Source organism: Littorina saxatilis, linkage group LG15, assembly GCF_037325665.1.
Source record: "Littorina saxatilis isolate snail1 linkage group LG15, US_GU_Lsax_2.0, whole genome shotgun sequence".
Taxonomy (NCBI): domain Eukaryota; kingdom Metazoa; phylum Mollusca; class Gastropoda; order Littorinimorpha; family Littorinidae; genus Littorina; species Littorina saxatilis.
Genome location: NC_090259.1, coordinates 44,796,757 through 44,822,955, shown reverse-complemented (window position 1 = coordinate 44,822,955; position 26,199 = coordinate 44,796,757). Strand labels below are relative to the sequence as shown.

Genomic DNA, 26,199 nt, shown 5'->3' with positions numbered 1-26,199 from the left:
CTCAGTGATCTATGGCGGGACATCCAAGTCCCGTCCGATGATAACTGGTCACGATTGCCCTCTCCACCTCGGTGATCTATGGTGGGACATCCAAGTCCCGTCCGAAGATAACTGGGTCACGATCGCACGCTTCTCCTCGGTGATCTATGGCGGGTCATCCGAGCCCCGCCCGACGATGGCTGGGTCACGATCGCCCCTTTCTCCTCGGTGATCTACGGCGGGTCATCCGAGTCCCGCCCGACGATGGCTGGGTCACGATCTCTCTCTCTCCCCTTGGCGATCCCTGGCGGGACATCTGATAGCTGGGGGACAATCGCTTCGGTGATCCATGTGTCCAGCCCGACTAAGAATAATCAACGACCCCCCCACCTTCTCCAATACCTCTTACTCTTAGCTTTTTTCCCAATCTTATTAGGGATAACTTGATCAGGAGATTGGTGGACCCCGTCTGCGTCTTAGACCCCTTCGCCTCTAATTCGGGGGGAGGGGGGGGTGTTAACGCTGATGAGACCCTGCCTTCTCCTTAGACCCCTTCGTCTCTAATTCGGGGGGGGGGGGGGGGTGTTAACGCTGATGAGACCCAGCCCTCTTCTTAGATCCCTTCGTCTCTAATTCGGGGGGGGGGGGGGGGGTGTTAACGCTGATGAGACCCTGCCTTCTTCTTAGACCCCTTCGCCTCTAATTCGGTGGGGGGGGGGGGGGGGGTGTTAACGCTGATGAGACCCAGCCCTCTTCTTAGACCCCTCCTCTCTCTATTCTGCATGAATGTGTGTGGGGGAGGGCGGTTGGTTGAATCCAGTGTGCTTCTCAGACCCCCTCGCCTCTAATTCAGGGCGGATGGGGGGGGGGGGGGTGTGGGCTAAAGCTGGTGAGACCCTGCCCTCTTCTTAGACCTCCTCCTCTCTTTATTCTGGATGACTGTGAGTGTGGCGGAGGGGGTTGGTTGAATCCAGTCTGCTTCTCAGACCCCCTCTCCCTCTTATTTCCGGAAGACTGTATGGGAGGAGGGGAGGATGATGGGACCGCGTCCTTTCTTTCCCCCCATTCATATTAGAGAACCGAGAACTAAAACGAAAATATATCTGGAAATAAAAACAAATTTCACACTCAGGAAAAAAGACATGCAACACCAATTGAGCTGTATTCGACAACCGGATGTCATGGGGCTCAGTACATGCACGGTCAACAGCTAAGCTGATGACGCGTCACCGGAACGAAAAATACAGTACTAGTAATCTAGTAATATTGTTAAGCCCAATTAAAAATGACAACCTTCAGAAAAATATTGAAAAAAAACCGTTGCTCTCGCGAAAGATGACATGCAGAAATGCTGCAGAAAAGACAGTTTTTTCTCCAGCATTTCGGTTTTTCTCCAGAATAACTGAATAATGTCATAATCCGCCAAGAGCCAGTACAAAATGCTGCAGAAAAAGTGTAAACAGGTTTTCTGCAGTAAAACAACAGCACCGTTTCACTGCAGCATTCTTGATTTCAATTTTACTGCAGTAAAATGTTTTGCTCCAGAAAAACCCGTTGCTTCGGCGAAAGATGACATTATGCAGAAATGCTGTAGAAAAGACAGTTTTTCTCCAGCATTTCTGTTTTTCTGCAGAATAACTGAATAATGCCAAAATGCTGAAGAAAAAGTGTAAACAGTTTTTCTCTAGTAAAACAACATCTCCGTTTTACTGCAGCATTCTTGATTTCAATTTCACTGCAGTAAAACTGTTTTACTGCAGAAAAAAAACGTTGCTCTCGCGAAAGATGACATTATGCAGAAATGCTGCAGAAAAGAACGGTTTTTCTCCAGCATTTCTGTTTTTCTGCAGAATAATTGAATAAAGTCATCATCCGCCAAGGATAGTGAGGAGCAACAGATCAGTATAACCTAGTTGAAAATATAGCCCGCGTTATTTTGGAAAGAACAGAAATAAATAGCCAAGTAAATCTACTTTCCCCCAATCTCCTTGGGACAGAACCCACAAATAAGATGTATAGGACGTCCCAGGGAAAACAGAGTCCATACCCAATAAACGAAAGAAGGTATGAATCTACAAAGGATTCAGTAGACAAAATAAATGAAAACAGTATCAATTTGAGTAAGTGTAATGTAGTGAAATAAATCAGGAAAATAAATAAATAAAAAACATCCTCTAGCAGATGTTACGGCGATACAAACAAACAAGTCGCGTAAGGCGAAAATACAATATTTAGTCAAGTAGCTGTCGAACTCACAGAATGAAACTGAACGCAACGCAACACAGCAAGACCGTATACTCGTAGCATCGTCACTCCACCGCCCGTGGCAAAGGCAGTGCCCGTGGAATTGACAAGAAGAGCGGGGTATTCGTTGCGCTGAGAAGGATAGCACGCTTTTCTGTACCTCTCTTCGTTTTAACTTTCTGAGCGTGTTTTTAATCCAAACATATCATATCTATATGTTTTTGGAATCAGGAACCGACAAGGAATAAGATGAAAGTGTTTTTAAATTGATTTCGAAAAAAAAATTTTGATAATAATTTTTATATATTTAATTTTCAGAGCTTGATTTTAATCCAAATATAACATATTTATATGTTTTTGGAATCAGCAAATGATGGAAAATAAGATAAACGTAAATTTGGATCGTTTTATAAATTGTTTTTTTTTTTTACAATTTTCAGATTTTTAATGACCAAAGTCATTAATTAATTTTTAAGCCACCACACTGAAATGCAATACCGAAGTCCGGGCTTCGTCGAAGATTACTTGACCAAAATTTCAACCAATTTGGTTGAAAAATGAGGGCGTGACAGTGCCGCCTCAACTTTCACGAAAAGCCGGATATGACGTCATCAGACATTTATCAAAAAAATGAAAAAAACGTTCGGGGATTTCATACCCAGGAACTCTCATGTCAAATTTCATAAAGATCGGTCCAGTAGTTTAGTATGAATCGCTCTACACACACACACAGACAGACAGACAGACAGACAGACAGACACACGCACATACACCACGACCCTCGTTTCGATTCCCCCTCGATGTTAAAATATTTAGTCAAAACTTGACTAAATATAAAAACCACGTATCAACTGCCCTAACAAGCAAAATGCACGTTAGGAAACATGAACCAGACGAAAGGAACAGTTAAAAACAAAACAACAAGTAACAACTGCCCTAACAAGCAAAATCCACACTAGAAAGTATGAACCAGACGAAAGGAACAGTTGTATCTAATATGAAGGGGGGAAAGAAAGGAGGACGGGGTCTCATCATCCTCCCGCTCCTCCCATACAGTCTTCCGGAAATACTGAAAAGGGAGAGGGGGTCTAAGAAGCAGACTGGATTCAACCAACCCCCCCTCCCCCACACACAGTCATGCAGAATAGAGAGAGGAGATCTAAGACAGAGAGAGAGGAGGGGAGAGAGAGAGGTGATAATGGAACTTTATTTAACAATGATTTAAAGTAAAACCTCTTCTTACAGCCTATCCTTACACCCAAAACAAACTTCTAGGGGGAGAGATCATGTTTATATGTGTGTATTGGATACAATGCATAGATGAACAGTGTTAGATCAAAACAATTCTCAGGAATACACGCATTTACACGAAGAATGTAAGACTGACAATCTTTGAGATGTATAAAGCTGAAAGCATGTTTTATTGAAAAATATGCCTCTTTCACGAATTTCTAGACTTAGAAAAATAGAGACTAAAACAAACAAAAAACACAGAGAAAACACACACACACACACACACACACACACACACACACACACACACACACACACACACACACACACACACACACACACAAACAGAACTGAAACAAAATTGAGTAAGAGGTTGAATTGTTCGAGAAAACAAATTCATGAATTGCATGTAATATAAACGTTCTTTGCACCAAAACCCAAAGTATTCGTATGCCATATTAACAACTGGTGAAAGCACATGAACACTTTTAGGAGAATGACAAAACAGGGCAAAAACTAAAAACTGTTAAGCCAGTAATCCTTAAGTCGATTTTGTGAAGACTTCATAAAGTTTTTACTCAAAAGTAAATTCAGTAACAAAGCTTCCCGCGGCCAGGTATACTTCGCGTAGTCGACTTGTCTCAGTTCATTTAAGACTTGAAGGATTCAAACAACATAAATGAATGTCATTCGTCATCATCTTTCTTTCTTTATTTGGTGTTTAACGTCGTTTTCAACCACGAAGGTTATATCGCGACGAGATTTGTCATCAACATTGCATCTTATATCTAAACACACACGTAAACGCATGCACACAAACACAGTGCGACGTATGCCTGCAACTGCTGCTGCAGACAATACAATTAAAACAGGCAAACGAAGCAAATTCTTGCTCAATTGGCAGTGTTGAAGTCATTCTGCACAGTCGTTTAGCATACTACAAAGAAGTCATTTCAAAACACTAATTTGTGCTTCAAATTACCAGACTGTGTGAGCCTAGCTAGCACTACCCTGTGCATGAATACTTTTTCACTCAAGTGTCAGCTAAAATGTGTCGCTTCAAATGGTAAGACAGTCTGTATAAACATGTCATTGTTTCAAATTACTCCTGAATTTGTTGTTAGTGTCAGCTCAGTGTACCAGACCAAGTTTGTTTGTTTGCTTAACGCCCAGCCGACCACGAAGGGCCATATCAGGGCGGTGCTGCTTTGACATATAACGTGCGCCACACACAAGACAGAAGTCGCAGCACAGGCTTCATTTCTCACCCAGTCACATTATTCTGACACCGGACCAACCAGTCCTAGCACTAACCCCATAATGCCAGACGCCAGGCGGAGCAGCCACTAGATTGCCAATTTTAAAGTCTTAAGTATGACCCGGCCGGGATTCGAACCCACGACCTCCCGATCACGGGGCGGACGCCTTACCACTAGGCCAACCGTGCCGGTATTCCAGACCAAGTGAACCTAGCACCACACTCACTACATACATGAGTGCAACTCTGCCGGCTAGCCGGTTTTTGGTTTCATCGGCTGCCGATGTTTTTGTTCCAGGAGAGGTTTTTTTTAGCATTTTAAATACTAAAAAAGCTGGACCCCATATATATTTTCTACTCATTCTTTATTTGGTGTTTAACGTCGTTTTCAACCGTTCAAGGTTATATCGCGACGGGGAAAGGGGGGGGGTATGGGATAGAGCCACTTCTTAATTGTTTCTTGTTCACAAAAGCACTAATCAAAAATTTGCTCCAGGGGCTTGCAACGTAGTACAATGTATTACCTTACTGGGAGAATGCAAGTTTCCAATACAAAGGACTTAACATTTCTTACATACTGCTTGACTAAAATCTTTACAAACATTGACTATATTCTATACAAGAAACACTTAACAAGGGTAAAAGGAGAAACAGAATCCGTTAGTCGCCTCTTACAACATTGTTTGTTTGTTTATTTGTTGCTTAACGTCCAGCCGACTACGCAGAGCCATATCAGGACGAGGAAGGGGGGGATGAAGGGGGCCACTTGTCAAGCGATTCCTGTTTACAAATGCACTAACCCATTACTTGTGTCCCAGCAGGCTTTAGTAAAACTAAATTAATACCTACTGGAAGATTACCAGTTTCCAGTATGTTAAAATAGGCTTAACCTATCTACTGCTGGACTTACATCAGAACACTAACAGATTAAACTATACATGAATCGCGAGACAAGCGGCAAGAGAAGAGATTTTTGGAAAAAATACAGGTGAATGAGCAAGAAGGCAGAAAAAAGAAAAGAATTCATGAAGAAAAAGAGAGCATGACAGGAAAGAGGAACCAAAAATCTACCTAACAGCAAACTAGAAAGCTCCTGCGGTTCCAAAAACAGGAGGGGCCTTTAATTTCATAACCGCAGTGCCCCACTGCGGGACTCTTACAACATGCTGGGGAGCATCGGGTAAATTCTTCCCCCTAACCCGCGGGGTTTTTTTCTACTCATGTATAATAATACTAATAATAACTGGACATTTTTAAGTGCCTAACCTATGGCTCTAGGCCCTTTGCAAATGAACATATGTACAGAATAGAACAATTAAATGTACAACCTACATAAAACAATTAACCATGCAGACAAAACTCACCACAATGTACTGTTCACACAATATTCATACATATATGCTATACACACATACCCAGCGAACACTTAAACGATGACGTAACTTGGACAACCCATATGGAGTTTCGTAAAGAATTTCCACACTGTTTCCATATTCGGGTGGCGTTGGTCGTACACGACCCATAATTTTTACGTTGAATCTTTCTTTGGAAAGTATGGGTCATACTCGACCCACATCATCCGGACTGTGTAGTCCAAAGCGTGATACAGTGAAGGTTAACATATGTCGCTCTATACTATTACACTGAATGTGTCAACAATTGTCATTTTATTTTCAAATCATGTATGACTCTTCAATCCTGAATGTGTTAACCTCTTTAACCTCCTGTATCAGTGTGTGTCAACATATGTGTTGTTTCAAACTTCGACGCCGTATAAACCTAGCATCACACTCTAACCATGCATATTTTTTTCTTTTTTGTATGTGTGAACATGTGTTGTTTTAGACATCCACGCCATATAAACCTTGCATCACACTCTGAACATGCAAACTTTTTCTCTCCTGTATGTGTCATCATGTGTCGTTTCAAATCTTGACGCCGTTTAAACCTAGCATCACACTCTGAACATGCATACTTTTTCTCTACTGTATGTGTCAACATGTGTTGTTTCAAATCTTGACGTCGTTTATACCTAGCATCACACTCTGAACATGCATACTTTTTCTCTCCTGTATGTGTCAACATGTGTTTTTTCAAACTTCCATGCTGCACAAACCTAGCATCACACTCTGAACATGCATACTTTTTCTCTCCTGTATGTGTCATCATGTGTCGTTTCAAATCTTGACGCCGTTTAATCCTAGCATCACACTCTGAACATGCATACTTTTTCTCTACTGTATGTGTCAACATGTGTTGTTTCAAATCGTGACGCCGTTTAAACCTAGCATCACACTCTGAACATGCATACTTTTTCTCTCCTGTATGTATAAACATGTGTTGCTTCAAACCTTTAAGCTGCATAAACCTAGCAGCACACTCTGAACATGCATACTTTTTCTCTCCGGTATGTGTCATCATGTGTTGTTTCAAATATTGACGCCGTTTAAACCTAGCATCACACTCTGAACATGCATACTTTTTCTCTCCTGTATGTGTCGTCATGTGTCGTTTCAAATCTTCATGCCGTTTAAACCTAGCATCACACTCTGAACATGCATACTTTTTCTCTCCTGTATGTATCAACATGTGTTTCTTCAAACCTCCATGCTGTTTAAACCTAGCATCACACTCTGAACATGCATACTTTTTCTCTCCTGTATGTGTCAACATGTGTTGCTTCAAACCTCCATGCTGTATAAACCTAGCAGCACACTCTGAACAGGCATACTTTTTCTCTCCTGTATGTGTCAACATGTGTTTCTTCAAACCTCCATGCTGCATAAACCTAGCATCACACTCCGAACAAGCATACTTTTTCTCTCCTGAATGTGTGAACATGTGTTGCTTCAAAGTTGCATGATACATAAACCTAGCAGCACACTCTGAACAGGCATACTTTTTCTCTCCTGTATGTGTCATCATGTGTCGTTTCAAATATTCACGCCGTTTAAACCTAGCATCACACTCTGAACAAGCAAACTTTTTATCTCCTGTATGTGTTAACATGTGTTTCTTCATATTACTAGATAGGGTGAACCTTGCACCACATTTGGTACATGCATGTTTTTTCTCTGTGACAAATGTGTGCGTGCTTTGCTTCAGATTACTTGAATCTACTTGTTTTTTTAGTCGGGTATCACACTCAGTACTTGAATGTACCTCTTGTTTCAGCCCCAAATCCAATTCCGTACTGGAATTTTCCTCTTGTTTCAGCCCCGCATCAAACTCAGCACTGGAATGTACCTCTTGTTTCAGCCCTGCACCAAACTTGACACTACAATATTCCTCTTGTTTCAGCCAGGTATCACACTCAGTACTTGAATGTACCTCTTGTTTCAGCCAGGTATCACTGTGAGTGCTGTCTGTAGTTTGTCCTTTAAACGTCTGTACTGTAGGCATAGTAGCTGTGTTCTCTGTGGCCACAGCACCTCTGACCGGCACTGAAAAATGAAAGTAAAACCAAAGCCATATGAGAATGCTGATCATGATCCCAGAATAACACCACATATTCCTGTTTAAAAAAATGCAGACCTGTTAACCTTCGCCCGACCGGGTTATCGACTACACACGAAGACATCGTGGGGCCGTGCGGACCCATATTTTGCTTCTCAAAAACGGAAAAATATGCATACCTTTCCGTAGACCCATGCTTTCCAAAAAAGCAAAAAAGTGCATCCCCTTCCGTAGACACCGTGGTTAAATTTTCGCGAGAAGTAATTAAATAAAATAATTAATTTCATCATTACCGTGCCGACTAAAGCTTCTCAAAAAAGGAAAAAGGTGAATACCCTTCTGTAGACGTTGTGGGGCCGTGTGGACCCACATTGTTATGTATTAATTTCGCTCCACGCGACTTGCTTATCAACTCCAAAATTAAACAGATCGTAGAAAATTATGTTTAGAGCCAATACCTGAAGGTTTGTGACTTGTCTCCCTAGTTTTTATGTAAGTTCCTTCAGTTTGAAAAACATGGGTCCGCACGACCACACAATGTCTTCCGTGTGTATAGTGTAAATTTGACCTTTTTCTTTTAATTACTTCTCGCTGAAATTTGATGATCTTTTAGAACATAAGAGCTTTTTAGGTGCCTGAGGCATTCTTAAAAGCTCATTAAAAAATTCCAACTGGTTTAAGAGATATATATTTGCAATTAAACACCCTTCTGGGTCCACATGGACCCATGACAACCGGCAAAGGTTAAACACCCCCCCCACACACACACACAGAATGGCTGGCAGGAATGCAAGCAGTTGCTTATCAGTAATCAAACATATCTGACTGGAAACAGAATGTTTGAAAGTTCTCATACACAATCTGAAGACACTGTTGCATCATTCACACAGCTTTACCTCAAAATAAAAACAAGTCGCGTAAGGCGAAAATACAACATTTAGTCAAGCTCAGTCGAACTCACAGAATGAAACTGAACGCATTGCATTTTTTCCGCAAGACCGTATACTCGTAGCATCGTCTGTCCACCGCTCGTGGCAAAGGCAGTGAAATTAACAATCCAGAAAAGCGCGGTAGCGGTTGCGCTGAGGAGGATAGCCCGTTTTTCTATATCTCTATTCTTTTTAACTCTCTGAACGTGTTTTTAATCCAAACATATCATATTTTGGAATCAAGAACGGATAAGGAATAAGATGAAATTGTTTTTAAATCGATTTCGGAAATTTTATTTTCATAAGTTTTATATTTTTCATTTTCAGAGCTTGTTTTTAATCCGAATATAACATATTTATATGTTTTTGGAATCAGAAAATGATGAAGAATACGATAAACGTAAAATTTTGGATCGTTTTGTAAAAAAATTATTTTAATTACAATTTTCAGATTTTTAATGACCAAAGACATTAATCAAAAATTTTAGTAATAAATTTTCATTTGATTAATATACTTACCCAACTCACAATTTTTTATAGCAATTAACCCATAGTTCAGTGCTGATAACGCTGTACGCGTCCCCTTGGTAACCAGGAAGACGCCTCTAAAAAAGAGTGACCCGAGACCCGTAAGGGTGTCCAGGCCAGCCCGAAAGCGAGGCTGCCTTCTGTATGCGCGCGCATACGTCACCATATCCTCATTCTACACGAAGCCCAACTCACTTCTTTTTTAGACCCAAATACCCCCCACAGCGGGGAGGCGGGAGGGAATAAACGATTGTGAGTTGGGTAAGTATATTAATCAAATGAAAATTTATTACTAAAATTTTTGATTAAATTACATATCTTACCCAACTCACATAAAGCAGATTGCTACTATAGGAGGAAGGTACTCACCAACTTAAGACCACAGAACCTGCCCTGCAGCCACAAGAGCCGGCAGAACCGAACTGCCATCTTGCCGCCTTGCAGCAACCTCTCTCAAGTAGAAATTGATGAAAACAACTTCAGATTTCCGCCACAAGGACCTCTGAAAGGAGCCCTGAGAGAAGCACAGCCAAAGAAGACGCCCAAGCTCTAGCTTCACGAGTCCTGGCTGTTGTGAGCGGAAAAACCGCCCTGACATCGCCTGACTGGCTCTGCCACCATGCGTAGGCTTGCTTAATGGTCATTGACACCCACTTAGTCAAGGTAACCTTCAAGATATCCTTCCCACACACCGTGTTGAGGGATATGAACAATACATTTTGAGTTTCTGAGCGAACCAGTGAAGACCTAGATAGGTAGCTGCCTAAAACCCTGACAGGGAATTTGACAGATTAGGATCTCCAGGAGCGAGTATATCGCTCAAGGGAGGAAAACGAATGCGAGGAGAAGATTGTTCAGGCTTTGGTTTTAGCGAGAAAATTAAGCCTGCATTTCAAGGAGTAGGAGCCATCCCTCTCCAGAGAAATATCTTTAGCGAGATCAGACATAGCGTTCACTTCGCTACCGTGCCTAAATAATGTGGCAGTCCATCCAGCTAAGGTTGACTCCAAAGTTGATAGATATCCTTTCTATCTTTAACCAGTGTTTAGCATCGTTTCTAACCGTTCAAGGTTAAAACGCGACGGAGTTGATAGATAAGACCAAGAGCCGTTAGATTCAATGATCTGAAAAGATCAACGCGAGTCAGAAAAATCTTCGAAACTCGAAATGTTCAATTGGCTAAACATGGCTCTAGAGGAGCCAGATTATTGCTAAAAGGTTTGAACTGTGAATCGAAGTTGGTTTCTCCAGTTTCTGCTTATTTGACAGACATTTTTAAAGAAACCTAAATGCCATAGATCAGTCTTTCTCCAAAAAGCTGTTTATAGCAAACCTAGCCAGAAAATACACTTACTCCCACTTCTCACAGAAGCTACTAGAGTAACCATGGCCGCTTTCCGTGATGATCAGCAAGGCTAGTTTTGTTAAAAGCCAAAGAATCCAATCTCAATAGCTCCAAAACTAGGAGCAAAGCCCAAGAAAGGACTGAGGATTAGCTTTCAGTCAGCCTAATGCAGGCTCTCTTAAAGGCATACTAACGCACTCCCGTGTTTACAAAGTGTAGTTTGCCCACAATCGATGTCAAACGCACCATAAGACCATATAATGACGATACGTCACCATGCGCGGACCATAATACATGCATTACAGCTTGAAAAAGTGAGGATGTCAACAAAGCCGCGGTGTTCTCTCCCTTGCATCAACGTTACATGTGTTGCCAAATCTATAAATAGGACGATCCAGGTCAAAATGAAAATTCAAATATCTCAACATTTAAGGGGTCCTAGACCACAATATTTTGCAGGGAACTTAATTTAGTCTGTCTCCAGCTGTTGGTAAAGCAATTAGCGTATATAGTCATCGAGTACATATGGCTTTAAACGTGCTGGTTAAAAAGCCACCACGAGAAAATTTGCACTGAGCTGTTTCAGTGTAACTGATACCACATAATGTCTAAACACAAAACGTGGGAGAAGAATCGGAAAGCCAGAAAAGGTGGATCGCCACCTGGATTGAACAAAGAGAGGAGGAGTTCTTTCCGTTACAAAATACGCCCTTTGTTCCAAGCCAGTCACCGTGACAAGAAAACGAAGACGCTAAACCCCTATAAGAACTCTGAGCTAAGTCCAGAGTTGAGGCAAAAGCCCCTGAGCATCTCAAAAATACCCTTACAGTAGACACCCCTGTGATTCAAGTGTGAGAAAAAATGGTGCCCTCTTGCCAGCCTTACGAGGCCTGGCAACCAAGATTGAACGGGCCCATACTGACAGACCGGCGGGCCGCTCAAAGTAAAGTCAAAAATATTGACCTTCCATGCTCTAGGATCCAGAAACAAGGAGCTAAACCTAAGCAAAAGGCGATAGTACCAAAAGTCAAAAGCTTCTATCGGCGGCTTCTCTCATTCACCCAAAGAAGCAAAAGCGCGTGGTGAGATAGAGTCCACTCCGAGTGGACATTCATGACCGACAGACTTAGCGAGTCCGTTATGTCCTTGAGCCTCCCATGAAGGTACTTCACTAATAAAAAGAACTCGTAATGGTAAAACCACAAAAGAACCTCTCATGATCCATGCGGAAGCGATAGGGAGTGAGAAACCCCCTTTTTCTTGATGAGAAAAGCACCACTGTGATGTCGTCTGTTTGAAACAACACACGTTCCAGCCCCTTTGTTCGATTGCTTAACACCCAGCCGACCACAAAGGGCCATATCAAAGCTGAGCTGCCTTGAACATCTAATGTGTTCCAGCCCTGCACTCCAAGACTCACCTGAAGCAAAGGACTTCAAAAAAGAGCCGCTTACACAGTCTCCTCAAAGAGATCAAAAACGGCCAAACAATCGATTGACTTTATAAATAAATCAGAACTCTGAAGCTCTGACATCAACAAAAAACAGCCACTTCCGATCTATTTTGTGAATCAAAATGCGGAAGTAACCACCCAACGATCCCTGTAAGATACCCAAAAGAGAGGCACCAGTGAATCCCTCCAAAAACAGAAAGGCCTAATCCCCCTTAGCCATAGTGGAAAACACAAAGGCGAAAAGGAGAGTGATGCCAAGCACTAACTTTCATTTGACATAACTGTCGGAAGTGTAAGAGAAAGCGTGTTTTGTGTGCCCAGCAACACCCACCGCAACCTGCCCCAGGGGAGGAGCGGTGGATATTTGACACAGCCATGCCGCGAAAGCGAGGGTATGGAGACAAAAGCTAAAGTCAAGAAAGGCGAGCCTGAAGCTTTTCTTTGAAAATGAGCAAAAGCCAAAGCCTGCCGGCGCTTTCCTTTTGCAGTGAGCTTCCCTTTGTTAGGGAAGAATCCGCGTACATAGAAGCGGACTCGCAAAGAGAACCTTCAAGCAAAGAAGAAAAGAAAGTCTCAACAAAAGAATACTTTTAGAAAGAGACAGGCGAACAGCGAAGCTACATATTATGTATCTGAGTCCTGTCGGAACACCAAGATATCCAGTTAGGACGTAACCGCACAAGAGAGAGAACAAAAGCAAGTCTTGTTCAAAGGCGATATTCGTAAAGAAAGTGCGGACACAATCTACCACAGCCAGGAGATCCTTGTCCTAACAAACGGACAGTTTCTCCTTGCTATCACATCCAGATGGATGTTCGCCAACTCCGGGGTACCCGGGGGCGGTTCCGTATAAAGAACAAAAGAAAAACTAAGTTCTCAGGCTTGGAGTTAACCGAAGCCTACGGATAGCGCTCAGCGAGTGACGCGCTACTTGCACAGGTTACGCAAGCTAAGACACCACCGCCTCAGGTGCTTAGCCGAGCGTTGCCTACAAAAAGAGTGGTGACAAAGGAGATTCAAATTTGAAACCCTCCGCAAGTCCACGACCCCGACAGAGGATCTAAGAACATAACATTCAAAGACTCAGCTGGAAATGACACAAACAGTGGCAAAGCTGAAGTAGGAGCTTCCCCATGAGATGTCAACAAAGGCCGAAGTGGGGCAAAAACATCGTTTGGGATAGATCCCAAAAAAGATGGAGGAGAAGCGGCAGATGACGAAGCTACCGCTAACCCTTCAGGGAAATAGCGTGTAGTAACTTCTGCTGTCAGTGATAACAAAGATCGCAGCTACGCTGAAATCCTCATCATCATGTTCAGTAGTATCCTAACGATCATCGAAAGGATGAGAACCAGAAACCAATCCCAATGCGCCCACACTTGCCAAAAACCGGGAAAGGAGTGGAAAAATTCCCCAAAACCGGAACTCCGTGAACGGATCCTCCATCCACCTGCCTCATGCCAGCTAAAAACTGGAAGAGGAAATGGATGCAGCCTGTATAGCAGCAGAGGAAACGCAAAAGCGGACCCTGAAGCCGAAGGCTGATGAGTGCCGACTACCAACACCAAAGTGTTGACGGTAGAAGGCTATACCATCCTGTAACCGGAACACACGGCCGCAAAAGCGGGAGCGGAACCAGCCGTGGATTGGTAAGCAACAGAACCAACCGGATGCATAGAAATGCACCGAAAGATCCTGTTGTATCTTGAAGCCACCCCAGCTGCCAAAGCCACCGCATCTGACAGCCTTCGCGGCAAAAGAATCCAGTACCTTTAGCCTGATAGGCAGCACCATCATCCAGGTAGCCGTCGTGCTCTTCCGTGCACTCCGGAAGCTGGTCACCGTACTGACTAACAGAGTCAAGCCCGGAACCAGCCCTACTACCATCAACTTCCTGCCCCCAGGGCAGAAGCAGAAGCCTTTCAACCTGGCCACTGTCTACTGACGTGGCGGGAAGCATAGGAATTTCTGTTCGCTTGTCAGGGCCCCTAGCACCCACTGACGAACCGACTAAGCGGCTGATGTCAGCAGATGGGTTGGAACTTTCGCCTGGGCTTTCACCAGAGGCTACTTTCTCAAGACAACGCTCGACACTTTTGCTGGAGGACCCAGCTACTCGTGTAGTCCACATACCTTGTGCGGAAGACTGAACACCAGAAGGTGAACCACCAGACGCCGGAAACCGTGAGCTCCCATCCTGAGAGGCATGCACATCCGCCCTCGAAACAGTAGCAGAAGGGGACGAACGAACACTGGCCAGCGACGAAGCATCCGCAACCCCGGCCGGAAGTGCACGTAGCTCTGCCTTTGTTGACGACTTTCCGGCCGCCAAAGCCGACACCTGTGAGCTTAAAGACAAAAGCAAAGAGGCCACGTCTGCGGACGCAAGCCCAGTAACTACAGGCGAGGCATCCCCTACACATGCTTATCACCGAGCACGGACTTATCCGTAGGCTTAGCCAACAAACTGGAAGTTCCGGGCAAGTAAACCACAACATCAATACATTTCTTAGATTCCGTATCCAACAGAGACACGGACGCTTGAGATTTACTAGAACCTTTAGGAGAGGGCAAAGCAGCTACCTGCTTAGGCGTTGACCTCTTCCCGTTCGCATTGTCGGCCATGACAAAAACAATTTTGAGAAAAATTTTGCAAGTCCAAAACGAAGCCAACAATGCCGCCAAAATCAAGGTAATACATGGAAAGATCTCACCTCAACAACGATGCGAAGTCCGGAGACAAGCAGAAACCAAGAGGAACACAAACCCGGTCGGGAAGACGAAGAAAGTAGGCTGAAAACAGCCGGAGCGTACAACATGCGACCAGTTCAACTGAGCGCTGGGAGTAGAATGAGGATATGGTGACGTATGCGCGCGCATACAGAAGGGAGCCTCGCTTTCGGGCTGGCCTGGACACCCTTACGGGTCTCGGGTCACTCTTTTTTGGAGGCGTCTTTCTTGTTACCAAGGGGACGCGTACAGCGGTATTAGCACTGAACTATGGGTTAATTGCTATATGTGAGTTGGGTAAGATATGTAATTTAATTAATTTTTAAGCCTCCAAGCTGAAATGCAATACCAAAGTCCGGCCTTCGTCGAAGATTGCTTGGCCAAAATTTCAATCAATTTTATTAAAAAATGAGGGTGTGACAGTGCCGCCTCAACTTTTACAAAATGCCGGATATGACGTCATCAAAGACATTTATCGAAAAAATGAAAAAAAAACGTCTGGAGATATCATACCCAGGAACTGTCATGAAAAATTTCATACAGATCGGTCCAGTAGTTTACTCTGAATCGCTTTACACACACACACACACACACACAGACATACACCACGACCCTCGTCTCGATTCCCTCCCGCTATGTTAAAACATTTAGTCAAAACTTGACTAAATGTAACAAGTCGCGTAAGGCGAAAATACAACATTTAGTCAAGCTCAGTCGAACTCACAGAATGAAACTGAACGCACTCAATAAAAGCCAGGGCCTGGGCGGACCAGGGCACAACATCACGATGGTCGGACGACAGAAGTTAAGCCTGCTGGACAGAGGAAGAGCCATAGGGTGGTTCCAAGACGGTGTTGGCGTACCGGAGATTGCCACCACACCACAGAAGCCTTCTGGCAATCTCCCGTACGCCAACACCGTCTTGGAACCACCCTATGGCTCTTCCTCTGTCCAGCAGGCTTAACTTCTGTCGTCCGACCATCGTGATGTTGTGCCCTGGTCCGCCCAGGCCCTGGCTTTTATTGAGTAACCAGTGACCAGTTTTCACAGTCAAAGCATCAAGCTTCCACGTGCAGTGCATCATTTTGTCAGAAACACGCTATAGAAAAAATGGTGAGTCAGCATAAAACGGTAACATTTTCCAACTTTTCACCAATTTTCAACGCTCAGCCACTGACGCCCGAGTAGCACGTGCAGCACACCAAGCCTGTACAACAAAGGCAGGAGTCCACTCTGTGCGTGTGTGTAAGATCAGCGTTGTAGCTTGCAAAGTTTTGACAATAGCATCGATTTGCAAAAACACATGAAAATGAAGGGTGTTCCCTAACTTTTTGTGAGTAGTTTAGCTGCATACCTGCCAACTGCTACAATTTTTGGCATAGCATGCTCTGATTTTGCAGTCATTGCTACGCCAAGCCAAAAGCTGCTATGCTCAACAACAAAATGACAAGCATGCAAACTGTTCACTTATCCCTCGACAATCAATAATGAACATAGCGTAACTAGCCAAGTACTGATGCCTGGGTACCACTCCGTTATGACTCGATGTGGTCCACGTGACTTGCTTAGCCATTTGTGAATTTTGTTGCAAGCATTCGCATATCTGGTGACTGGCCAATCGTGAATTTGATTAGAATATGCAATGCTCTTGTAAAGTTGTAAGCAGATTTAATAATGATGCTTGCACCGTGTTTGAAGTGGAAATGGGAGGCAGAATAAAACGGAGGAAGCGTAAGGGTAGTGAAGATAATGGTACAGGTTCCACGCCGATGCGGACGAATAACTAGTTTTCACAGATTTTTGCTAAAGAATTCGATGGACTTTGTGTGTATGGGTAATAATGAATTATGTTTAGACGACTGTAACGTCATAGAGCTCTCAGAATTTTACCAACGTTTTTGATGGCATACATGCGGGTGTGCGATTCAAATTTATGATTATGCTAATGCTACGCTTAAACACCATGCTACTCTAAAATTGGGTGAACGTTCCAAAATGCTACTCACAGGGGTTGGCAGCTATGTAGCTGACAAGTAAAATTGGACAAAGGGACATACATCTGCCAAGTAGTTTCACAAGTTTAGTTAGCTATTATTGTTTGTCATCTCTTCAGCAGGAAATGCTGTTTGAGGCTGGAGCAACAGAAATTGCATTGGTTGAGCAAGAATAATCTTCCGCCTTGCCAGCAGGTAGTCATTGGCTTTATTAGCAAGTGTTCATCGACAATTGATGACCGGTAATTTTTAATGAGTTGGGGCATTCTGACCAATCACAGGAACTGTTTCATTAAAACACCAACTTGATTGAATTACAATTCCTATTGCTCTCTTGTATCTGATGCAGACAGGTTTTGTTTTTACATTTAGTCAAGTTTTGACTAAATGTTTTAACGTAGTGGGGGGAATCGAGACGAGGGTTGTGGTGTATGTATGTGTGTGTGTGTGTGTGTGTGTGTGTGTGTGTGTGTGTGTGTGTGTGTGTGTGTGTGTGTGTGTGTGTGTGTGTGTGTGTGTGTGTGTGTGTGTGTGTCTGTCTGTCTGTATGTGTGTGTAGAGCAATTCAGACCAAACTACTGGACCGATCTTTATGAAATTTGACATGAGAGTTCCTGGGAATGATATCCCCGGACTAGTTTTTCTTTTTTTCGATAAATACCTTTGATGACGTCATATCCGGCTTTTTGTAAAAGTTGAGGCGGCACTGTCACACCCTCATTTTTCAATCAAATTGATTGAAATTTTGGCCCAGCAATCTTCGACGAAGGCCGGACTTCGGTATTGCATTTCAGCTTGGTGGCTTAAAGGCACAGTATGCCTCCCGTAAACCATCACAGAGCTCCCCGAGCGTCTACATACAGTACAAGCATACTTCCATTTAAACGCTCACCGAACGGGAACATCCTGGCTGCTTTCTGTCGAGCGTGAGAAATTTTCAAAGAATTTATTTTCGTGGACTTGGCCCTGAAGAACAATGGCGCCTCGTTTTGGTGCTGGACGGCTGTTATGAATATCCCGGAAATCACGCCCGGACAGTAAGCCTCCCGTAAACCATCACAGATACGGTCAGGCTTTTACACACAGTACAAACACCCTTCCATTTGAACGCTCACCAAACGGGAACATCCTACGTAAAGAGCGAGCAATTTTTAAAGAATTAATTTTGCAGATTGTCTCGAACACTTTTTGGACCCATCCTGAACTCAGGTCAAAAATGAGTTACTTCCCGTAGATCGATGATTATCAGAATGTTTTTGGACCGTGGTGCGTTTTTGCGCTAGACCTAACTTTTAAAATCTAGCTTGTTACACAAACATTCTTTAATCATAAAAGAATTCTTTTTTCATCAAGACAAGATCAGTGCAATTCGAAGTTGTGAAAGTTTGAAAAAAGAAAAGCCCGGAAGCAGGGTCACGCAATGGTCTTAGCAGACGACAGTTTATCAGTCAGTGCATATCGCCGTTCCTCTCAACAGTCAAAAGCCATCGCGAGAGTTCTTGTGATTATTATTAAAATAAAATTTCCAAAATCGATTCAAAAACAATTTCATCTTATTCCTTGTGGGTTCCTGATTCCAAAAACATATAGATGTGATATGTTCGGATTAAAAACACGCTCAGAAAGTTAAAAAGAATAGAGATAAAGAAAAGCGTGCTATCCTTCTCAGCGCAACTACTACCCCGCTCTTCTTGTCAATTTCACTGCCTGTGCATCGAGCGGTGGACTGACGATGCTACGAGTATACGGTCTTGCTGAAAAATTGCATAGCGTTCAGTTTCATTCTGTGAGTTCGACAGCTTGACTAAATGTTGTATTTTCGCCTTACGCGACTTGTTTAAAATCAAGAGTCAAACCGACACAAAGATTTTCACCTTCCATTTCTCTGTAATGGAGGCACGCAGAGGCACGACGTAGAGAGAGCGTCAGATTAGTTCGACAGCTTGACTAAATGTTGTAATTTTGCCTTACGCGACTTGTTTCTTTTTAATGTCCCTTCAGCTGATGCCAGCTGCTATTCGAGACCGATGCAGTTATTTTCTTTTTCACTTCACGTGGCAAGTTCTACGTTTCAGACTCTCTATGGATTATATTATGAAGCTGTTGAAAACATGCAGAGATTGTACTCTCCAAGGAAAGATCGATGGGACGATCATTTGAAGGTGAGTGGGAAAACTTGTCTTGAGGCCATTTAGGTTTGAAAACTCTACAGCGAATTACTGATATAACGAACTAAAATGTATCTCCCTTGAGATTCGTTGTACCCGGACTCCACTGTATTTACATTCAGATCTATACCGGCACGGTTGGCCTAGTGGTAAGGCGTCCGCCCCGTGATCGGGAGGTCGTGGGTTCGAACCCCGGCCGGGTCATACCTAAGACTTTAAAATTGGCAATCTAGTGGCTGCTCCGCCTGGCGTCTGGCATTATGGGGTTAGTGCTAGGACTGGTTGGTCCGGTGTCAGAATAATGTGACTGAGTGAGACATGAAGCCTGTGCTGCGACTTCTGTCTTGTGTGTGGCGCACGTTAAATGTCAAAGCAGCACCGCCCTGATATGGCCCTTCGTGGTCGGCTGGGCGTTAAACAAATAAACAAACAAAAAATTCAGATCTATCACTGTAACAGAAGGTTCTAAAAATTAATCACTATCACTTCTGGTACTTCAAATCTTGTAAAAAAAATCTTGATCTCTTTTAAAAAGTTAAAAATCTTGTCCGGGGGAACATCCCGGATCTGAAGCAGACAGAGATGCATTCATATTAATTAATTGCACAAGTGGTATTCTGCTGGTAAAGTTAAAGAAAAGACTTCAAGTACAGAGGTTTGGATGGATATTAATATTTTTCTTGCAGGCTTTAATTTGAATTATAATTTTGTCTGAACCTGCTGAATATATCATTTCAGCTTACACCGTGGCGCATGGCAAGCAATGAGGGCAGCTTGTCGGCGAGGATGTATTTACCGACTTTATTTTCTTTAAGATCCCTTCGATTCTAATGTGCCAATTTTGTTGCCATATGATCGTTATCTCTGTGTGGTATATTTTTTTTATCTAGTCACGTTCTCTTGTATACATCTACATCAAATTGTTTCTCTCCTATTATTCAATTGGTATGAGAGTTCTAGTCATAGTTTGTCAGACCTGTGTCTTTATGTGATCTCCAGCCATGTTCTATGGTATGGACAGTTTGATGAGAGTTATTTTCTTGTGTACTGGGCATATTTCTGTGTGTATAATTTTTTTTTTTCTTTTTTATCTCCCCCCCCCCCCCCCCCCCCCCAATCTTTGCAGTACATTTTTGGTATACCTCAGCAGCAGTACATAATCAGTATACTTATGGTACATTCTTTTTTTCTTTTGGCAATTATTCTTAAACCTCTAGAGAAGTATATTATTACAATATTAGTATACTTTTAGTACATTTTTGGTATACCTCGGCAGCAGTACATAATCAGTATACTTATGGTACTTTTTTTTCTGTGGCAATTTTTATAAACCTCTGGGGGAAGTATATTATTGGTATACTTTTGGTATATTTTTGGTATACCACTGCAGCGGTACATAATCAGTATACTTACGGTACATTCTTTTTTCTGTGGCAATATTTCTTAACTCATTCGAGGCGCAGCTAAATTTCCCCTGTGTTCCCTGCCAACGCGCGATTTAGAGCCATTTTGAAAAAAATATTAAAAATCAACAACACAAGATAACCTTACATACCTTATGTTTTTGCAAAGTTTGAAACTTACTCTTTTAGAAAATATATGAAACATTTGAAAGTACATACCTTTTGTTGTCTTCATATCCACGCAAAATATCCAATTTGAAGCAAAACAAAAAAACTTTCTACGTCATGGGTTCATCATACACAATGTCATGATCGACACTTGCATTGCCCGAATCATCACCCAAATGATCGTCCATTGGCACAAAATCGTCACCAGAATCTAAAATATCATCTCCACTATCATCATCACTGAGGTCAAGATCAGAACCGTACTGAATAACACGTTCTAGCACTCTTTTCAAGTTACTACGTCTCAGCAGAACGATCCGCCATCTTGGAAAAGTCAAAACACGTGGGTCGCACACCGTCAACAAAATTTTTATTAATCCCAACAATTTAAGGGAAGGAACTGTTTACAGTGAATGGTACCACTGTAGACAGATAGAAGTTCATTGCAGGGGTTGTTTCCCTTGGTCAGCAGGACCGTTTACACCGTTAAAAATTCGTGATATCCGTCGGAACTCAAGTGCCGGCACGCAGCCAACGCTAAACACAGATGTCGGAATTCCAGTTCCGACGCGCCTCGAATGAGTTAAACCTCCAGAGAAGTATATTTTTAGTATACTTTAAGTACATTTTTGGTATACCTTGCAGCAGTTCATAATCAGTATACTTATGGTACATTCTTTAACTTCTAGGGCAGTATATTATTAGTATGCTTTCAATATCCGTGAGGTGTGCCTCCAAAGCAGCTATTAATCAGTACAGTTGCAGGATATTTGTGGTACATTTGCAGTATGGTTGTGGTATGCTTGCATGCAGGTGTAAAAGTATATTAATACATATTTTTCTGTTAAATTGAACACTATTTGTTATTTGCATTGTGTGTGTGCATATATAGATATACACATGGATTCATGTGAATGCATTATTGTTATATTTGCTTTTTCTGATATTAAAAGCCGAAGATTGCCACTGCAAATTGTTTTGACTTTTCTCAGTTTTTCCAATTTAAAAATGATAGCATATGCCCTAAAACTTTCATGATGTGCATGTTAACAGCACATATTTTCTATATTTTCAGTACATGTTGATACTTTTTAATAGGGAGGTATGTTTTCGATACTTGGAGGTATATTTTTGGTATCTTTTCAGCATAGTTTCAGCACGGTTCCAATTTGGTACATTTTCAGTACGTACCTTAAATGTGCTGCAAACGTACAAAAATTGTACCTCCTGAAACGCTATGCGCTACTGGCTTAAATTTCTGCACGTTTTTTCCCGTGCACGTGTCAAACGCTTTCTTGGCGCAAGGCCGTAAGGTTTAATGATGTGGTGAAGAAAAAAATGCAGTCTGTTAATTTCATTTTGTGAGTTTGACTAAATGTAGTGCTAGTAGCAAATGAGAAGAAAACTTAATGTAGTAATTTGGCGTCATGCGACTTCTTTTCTTACTTCTTACTTCCCCCTCCCAACCCCCCCACCCCCCCTCAAAAGGTGTGAATTGCTATTCCAAGGCTGACTGTCACCAATAGTGTCAAAAATGCCTCTCCCCCACTTGACCACCACCCCTTACCCAAAACACCCCCTCCCTCCCCATTACATGTTTCATTTCACTTACCATACGGATGTGTTCCAGTGATGTCACAATACTCTTCTGCAACATCAATTTCTATCTTGACATCTGAGAGAAGAGCTGAGTCTCCTTCCTCCATGCTGCTGGGAGAGGACATGGTTCCCAACTGTTCACTGTTCAAGGCGCTGACAGTTCCTGACTGTTCACTTATCAAGCCGCTGAATGTTCACTGTTCAAGTTGTTGGCCAATCATAGCTGCTCTCTCTTCATGGCGTTGCACTTGCAGGTCCATAGCTGATCGGCTTTCAGGTCCATAGCTGATCGGCTTTCAGGTCCATAGCTGATCGGCTTTCAGGTCCATTGCTGATCGGCTTTCAGGTCCATAGCTGATCGGCTTTCAGGTCCATTGCTGATCGGCTTTCAGGTCCATAGCTGATCGGCTTTCAGGTCCATAGCTGATCGGCTTTCAGGTCCATAGCTGATCGGCTTTCAAGGCATTAATGCTGTGTAGAAAAACGAGACTCAATCAACAATTTAAAGAAGCAGAGAAAAGCTCTCTCCGAGTCTCTCTCTGTCTCTCACAATCACACACACACACACCGCTTCACCCCAAAAGCTCCATGACTAAATAGTAAACAAGTATCGGTACACCATACACTCATGCAATGACTCATGTGCAGTTTTAAAATCAGCAGAATTGACAGCAAGCTAGGCTACGCTCACGAGATCTTCTGATATTTCACAAGACAAAGCTGCGCCAATAAGAGGGAATCTATTAGACTGCACTCATTCGAAAGCACTTAAAAAGCCAGTGCAAACCATTTAATGACATGGACAACGATTGACCCAAAAAATAGATTTCGCTAATAAGTAATATTTTGCCTGTCAGTGTCATACTTTCAGAGTGTATAGAAACAAGTGTGAAAAAAGGAGAGAAATCAATCGGAAAGACTTTATGTTACAGATTTTTGAATATGATGACATGCCAAAATTCAGAATAAACGAGGGTTGAGTAATTGCATGAATGGGGTTTCTGCCACATCAGTTACACTTACAAGCACAGCCACAGGACCAATTTTGGAAGTGGTATTAATCCCTCATTCCCTTGATTTACGTTTGTAGCAATTATGTGTTTGTATTAGAATGATTGTAACGTGTCTTTCCGATATGGCTTGAAATAGTGTAATTACATGACGTTTTCGTAGGCTCAAATTAAATCAGAATTTGCATGAACTTATTTCCTGGAGCATCTACATGTACAAGAAAGAAATAGAAGGCTGTCTGCCGAGAAATCAATGGCAGTTTGTTCAAAGAGGGATTTCTTTATACCCAGGTTCGTTATAGCTGGATTCCACTGTCGTATCATGTACATCTGCATTCGATCACGGTTGTGGCTATATCCACGTGTCCGTGTCTCTAGTCCCCAGGCTATATATATATATCCACGTTACTGACGTCATCGTCGCACGAAAAGCCTCGCGTTGGCACTCTTATCAAGCGCCATTTTGTTTTTACCACTCTTTTGACAACCTGCAAACTAAACTGAAAGCCTTACAGGAGTGCATTGGTGTGCAACTTTCGAAAAGTTCGTCGAGATCGATAGCAGTCATCAGGAGTATTGCACAAACTATAGATTCCTATTTTTCCTTAAACGGACACGTTGTCTCCGTAGCTCAGTCGATAGTGATTTGCCAAACAGTCCATGAGACCTCCGGTTCGAGCCTAGTCTTAATTTTATTTTTGTTGAAATAGATTTGTTCACTTATTCCCCCCCCCCCCCCCCCCTCTTAACTTTCTTTTCTTTTCTTTTGCTCTACTCTTCTTTTCTCCAAAGCATTTCGTTGATAGAGCTGAGATTGCAACAAAAATGCCGGTCACAACGGTAGGACAGCAGCCGGCTTTGCTTACATTTTATCACATAAACTCCCCTCTCCTCCCCCTCAAAGTGCTGCCGATCGAACTTTGGACCCTGTATTCCACTCATGGAGTCTAACTCGTTATTTAAAAATAAAAGGGAATTTTGACTTTTAAAATTTGACAGCTGAAGTCAGTGTGAACTGAAGTGCCCAACCGAAAGCAGGAAAATATAAGGCGAGAGTAGCGTCCCTTGAGTACGATGACGTCAGTACCGTGGATATAGCATCGATTATTCCCCCCTCTGCTTCTTTCTCTCTGTAAACTTGTGGGGCTAGTTATTTTTCGGTAACTTACCCATCAACCAAAATCACCCAACAATGGGCCTGAATCCTCGATAGCTCATGGGTAGAGATATTTTGCCCCAGAAAACTGAACTTCATACAGTTTTTAACGTTGGAACACAGGTGTAAAACTTCGTCTGCTAGTCACATTCGAGGAAAGAACATTTCCTGAGCGATACCAAAACATGAACAGAACACACACTATCTGCCTTTACCGCCACAGCAGAATGATAACATAACTGTGTACTTGATTTTAGTTCAAAACATGGAAACTGACAAGAACTTGAAGAAGTGTTAACAGAATTGAATGATTTGCACGGAACTATACAACCGAGCATTAATCGATCACCTGCGCAGGTAGACTGGTTGGGTGAATATGATTCGATCAAACTTTCGCACAAAAACTCCTCTTTTCTTTGAATAACTGAAGAAAGGAGGAATAAAGAGGTTACATACCTCGTCTCAGTGATTATCAAAAATAATGGTCTCAGTTCGCGGTCATGAAAAAGCTCGCTGAAGCTCGCATTTTTCATGATCCGCTAACTTCGACCATTATTTTTGATAATCACTGAGACTCGGCATGTAACCTCTACGTCTAGAGACACGGACCCGTGGATATAGCCACAGCCTTCGATCACACCGGTCATTTGACCAGTCTTGCTGAAGCTTTGAAAGAAATTGGTTCTCTCAAACTCAAGTTTGCATTGTTGTTCCTTATGTTAACCTGTCGAAGCGTTTACCTTGAGAACACGGTGATGACACAGATAATTCGCTTGGTAGTAGTCAGCGAGTGGCGTTTTAGTTCGGGGATAGATGTGTATGTCAAGGATATCTATGGTTCGGGTCAGGTAACAAATATGGCAGCAGCAGCCAAATAGAGTGATTTCCCTTGCGTCTTTTTTGCATGAACTGCCCAAAATATAGGACAGGCACCAAAAAACGAACAATAAAAACCCTACTGAGCGCGCGATCCGGAACATTAGCATTGTGTTGTTACATTTGATATGAAAGACTAGTCCTCTAGGTGACCGAGTCAAAGAAATAAAGTTAACATTCTGCACACACAAAACTAGTGACAGATAATGTCAAAATATGTCAGTTCCATATCAAACCAGTGGAGCCGAGTTTCCTTCTTTGGCCCCAGCAATAGGATTCAGCAAGCTGTAGCCTATATAATTATATACAAGATGTCAACAACCACCACTGATATAGCAGTATCCCTTCGTTTTTAGCCCTCAAGCAAGGACTACTAAGTAGTCCTTGCCCTCAAGCAATCCATTTAGAGAAAGCTGCGCGCACCGATGAACCGGTGCGCGCTCTGTGTGCTTCTGAGAAGTTCGGAGTGAGCTTCACTAGCACAAGATGATGCACGATCGCCACTACTGGAGCGGCCTGACTAATTACCGCCCGACCTCAAACCAAAACTTAATAGTGACTGCATGGTATTTTCTTGAAAGCAACTTTATATATATCTACTATCTTCAAAACACTGTCTCACTTTGTTCCAACTTTTCAGTCTATAGTAAAAAAGGGAGTTTTGATGTAT

The 26,199-nt window shown here is 42.6% G+C and overlaps 1 protein-coding gene and 1 long non-coding RNA gene across 2 annotated transcripts in view; both read right to left on the bottom strand.

Moving 5' to 3' along the window:
- Nucleotides 1-3,817: 3,817 nt before the first annotated feature.
- On the bottom strand, nucleotides 3,818-25,961 carry LOC138949442 (zinc finger protein 431-like). The gene is made up of 3 exons (XM_070321272.1): nucleotides 25,394-25,961; nucleotides 22,501-22,958; nucleotides 3,818-8,157 (listed from the first exon to the last, which is right to left on the bottom strand). The coding sequence occupies exons 2-3, from the start codon at nucleotides 22,610-22,612 to the stop codon at nucleotides 6,500-6,502; spliced, it is 1,770 nt and encodes a 589-aa protein (XP_070177373.1). The 5' UTR covers nucleotides 22,613-22,958; nucleotides 25,394-25,961; the 3' UTR covers nucleotides 3,818-6,499.
- Nucleotides 3,818-26,199, bottom strand: part of LOC138949447 (uncharacterized) — a 213,832-nt gene continuing 191,450 nt past the window's right edge. The window contains exon 2 of the long non-coding RNA XR_011450280.1: nucleotides 3,818-5,867. This is a non-coding gene — a long non-coding RNA (uncharacterized lncRNA). The remainder of the gene's footprint in view (nucleotides 5,868-26,199) is intronic.

Coding starts and splice junctions, on each gene's coding strand:
- LOC138949442 (XM_070321272.1), bottom strand. CDS start 22,612: ATGTCCTCTCCCAGCAGCATGGAGGAAGGAGACTCAGCTCTTCTCTCA. Junction 8,158..22,500: donor CACTGGAACACATCCGTATG/GTAAGTGAAATG, acceptor TTCATTTTTCAG/TGCCGGTCAGAGGTGCTGTG.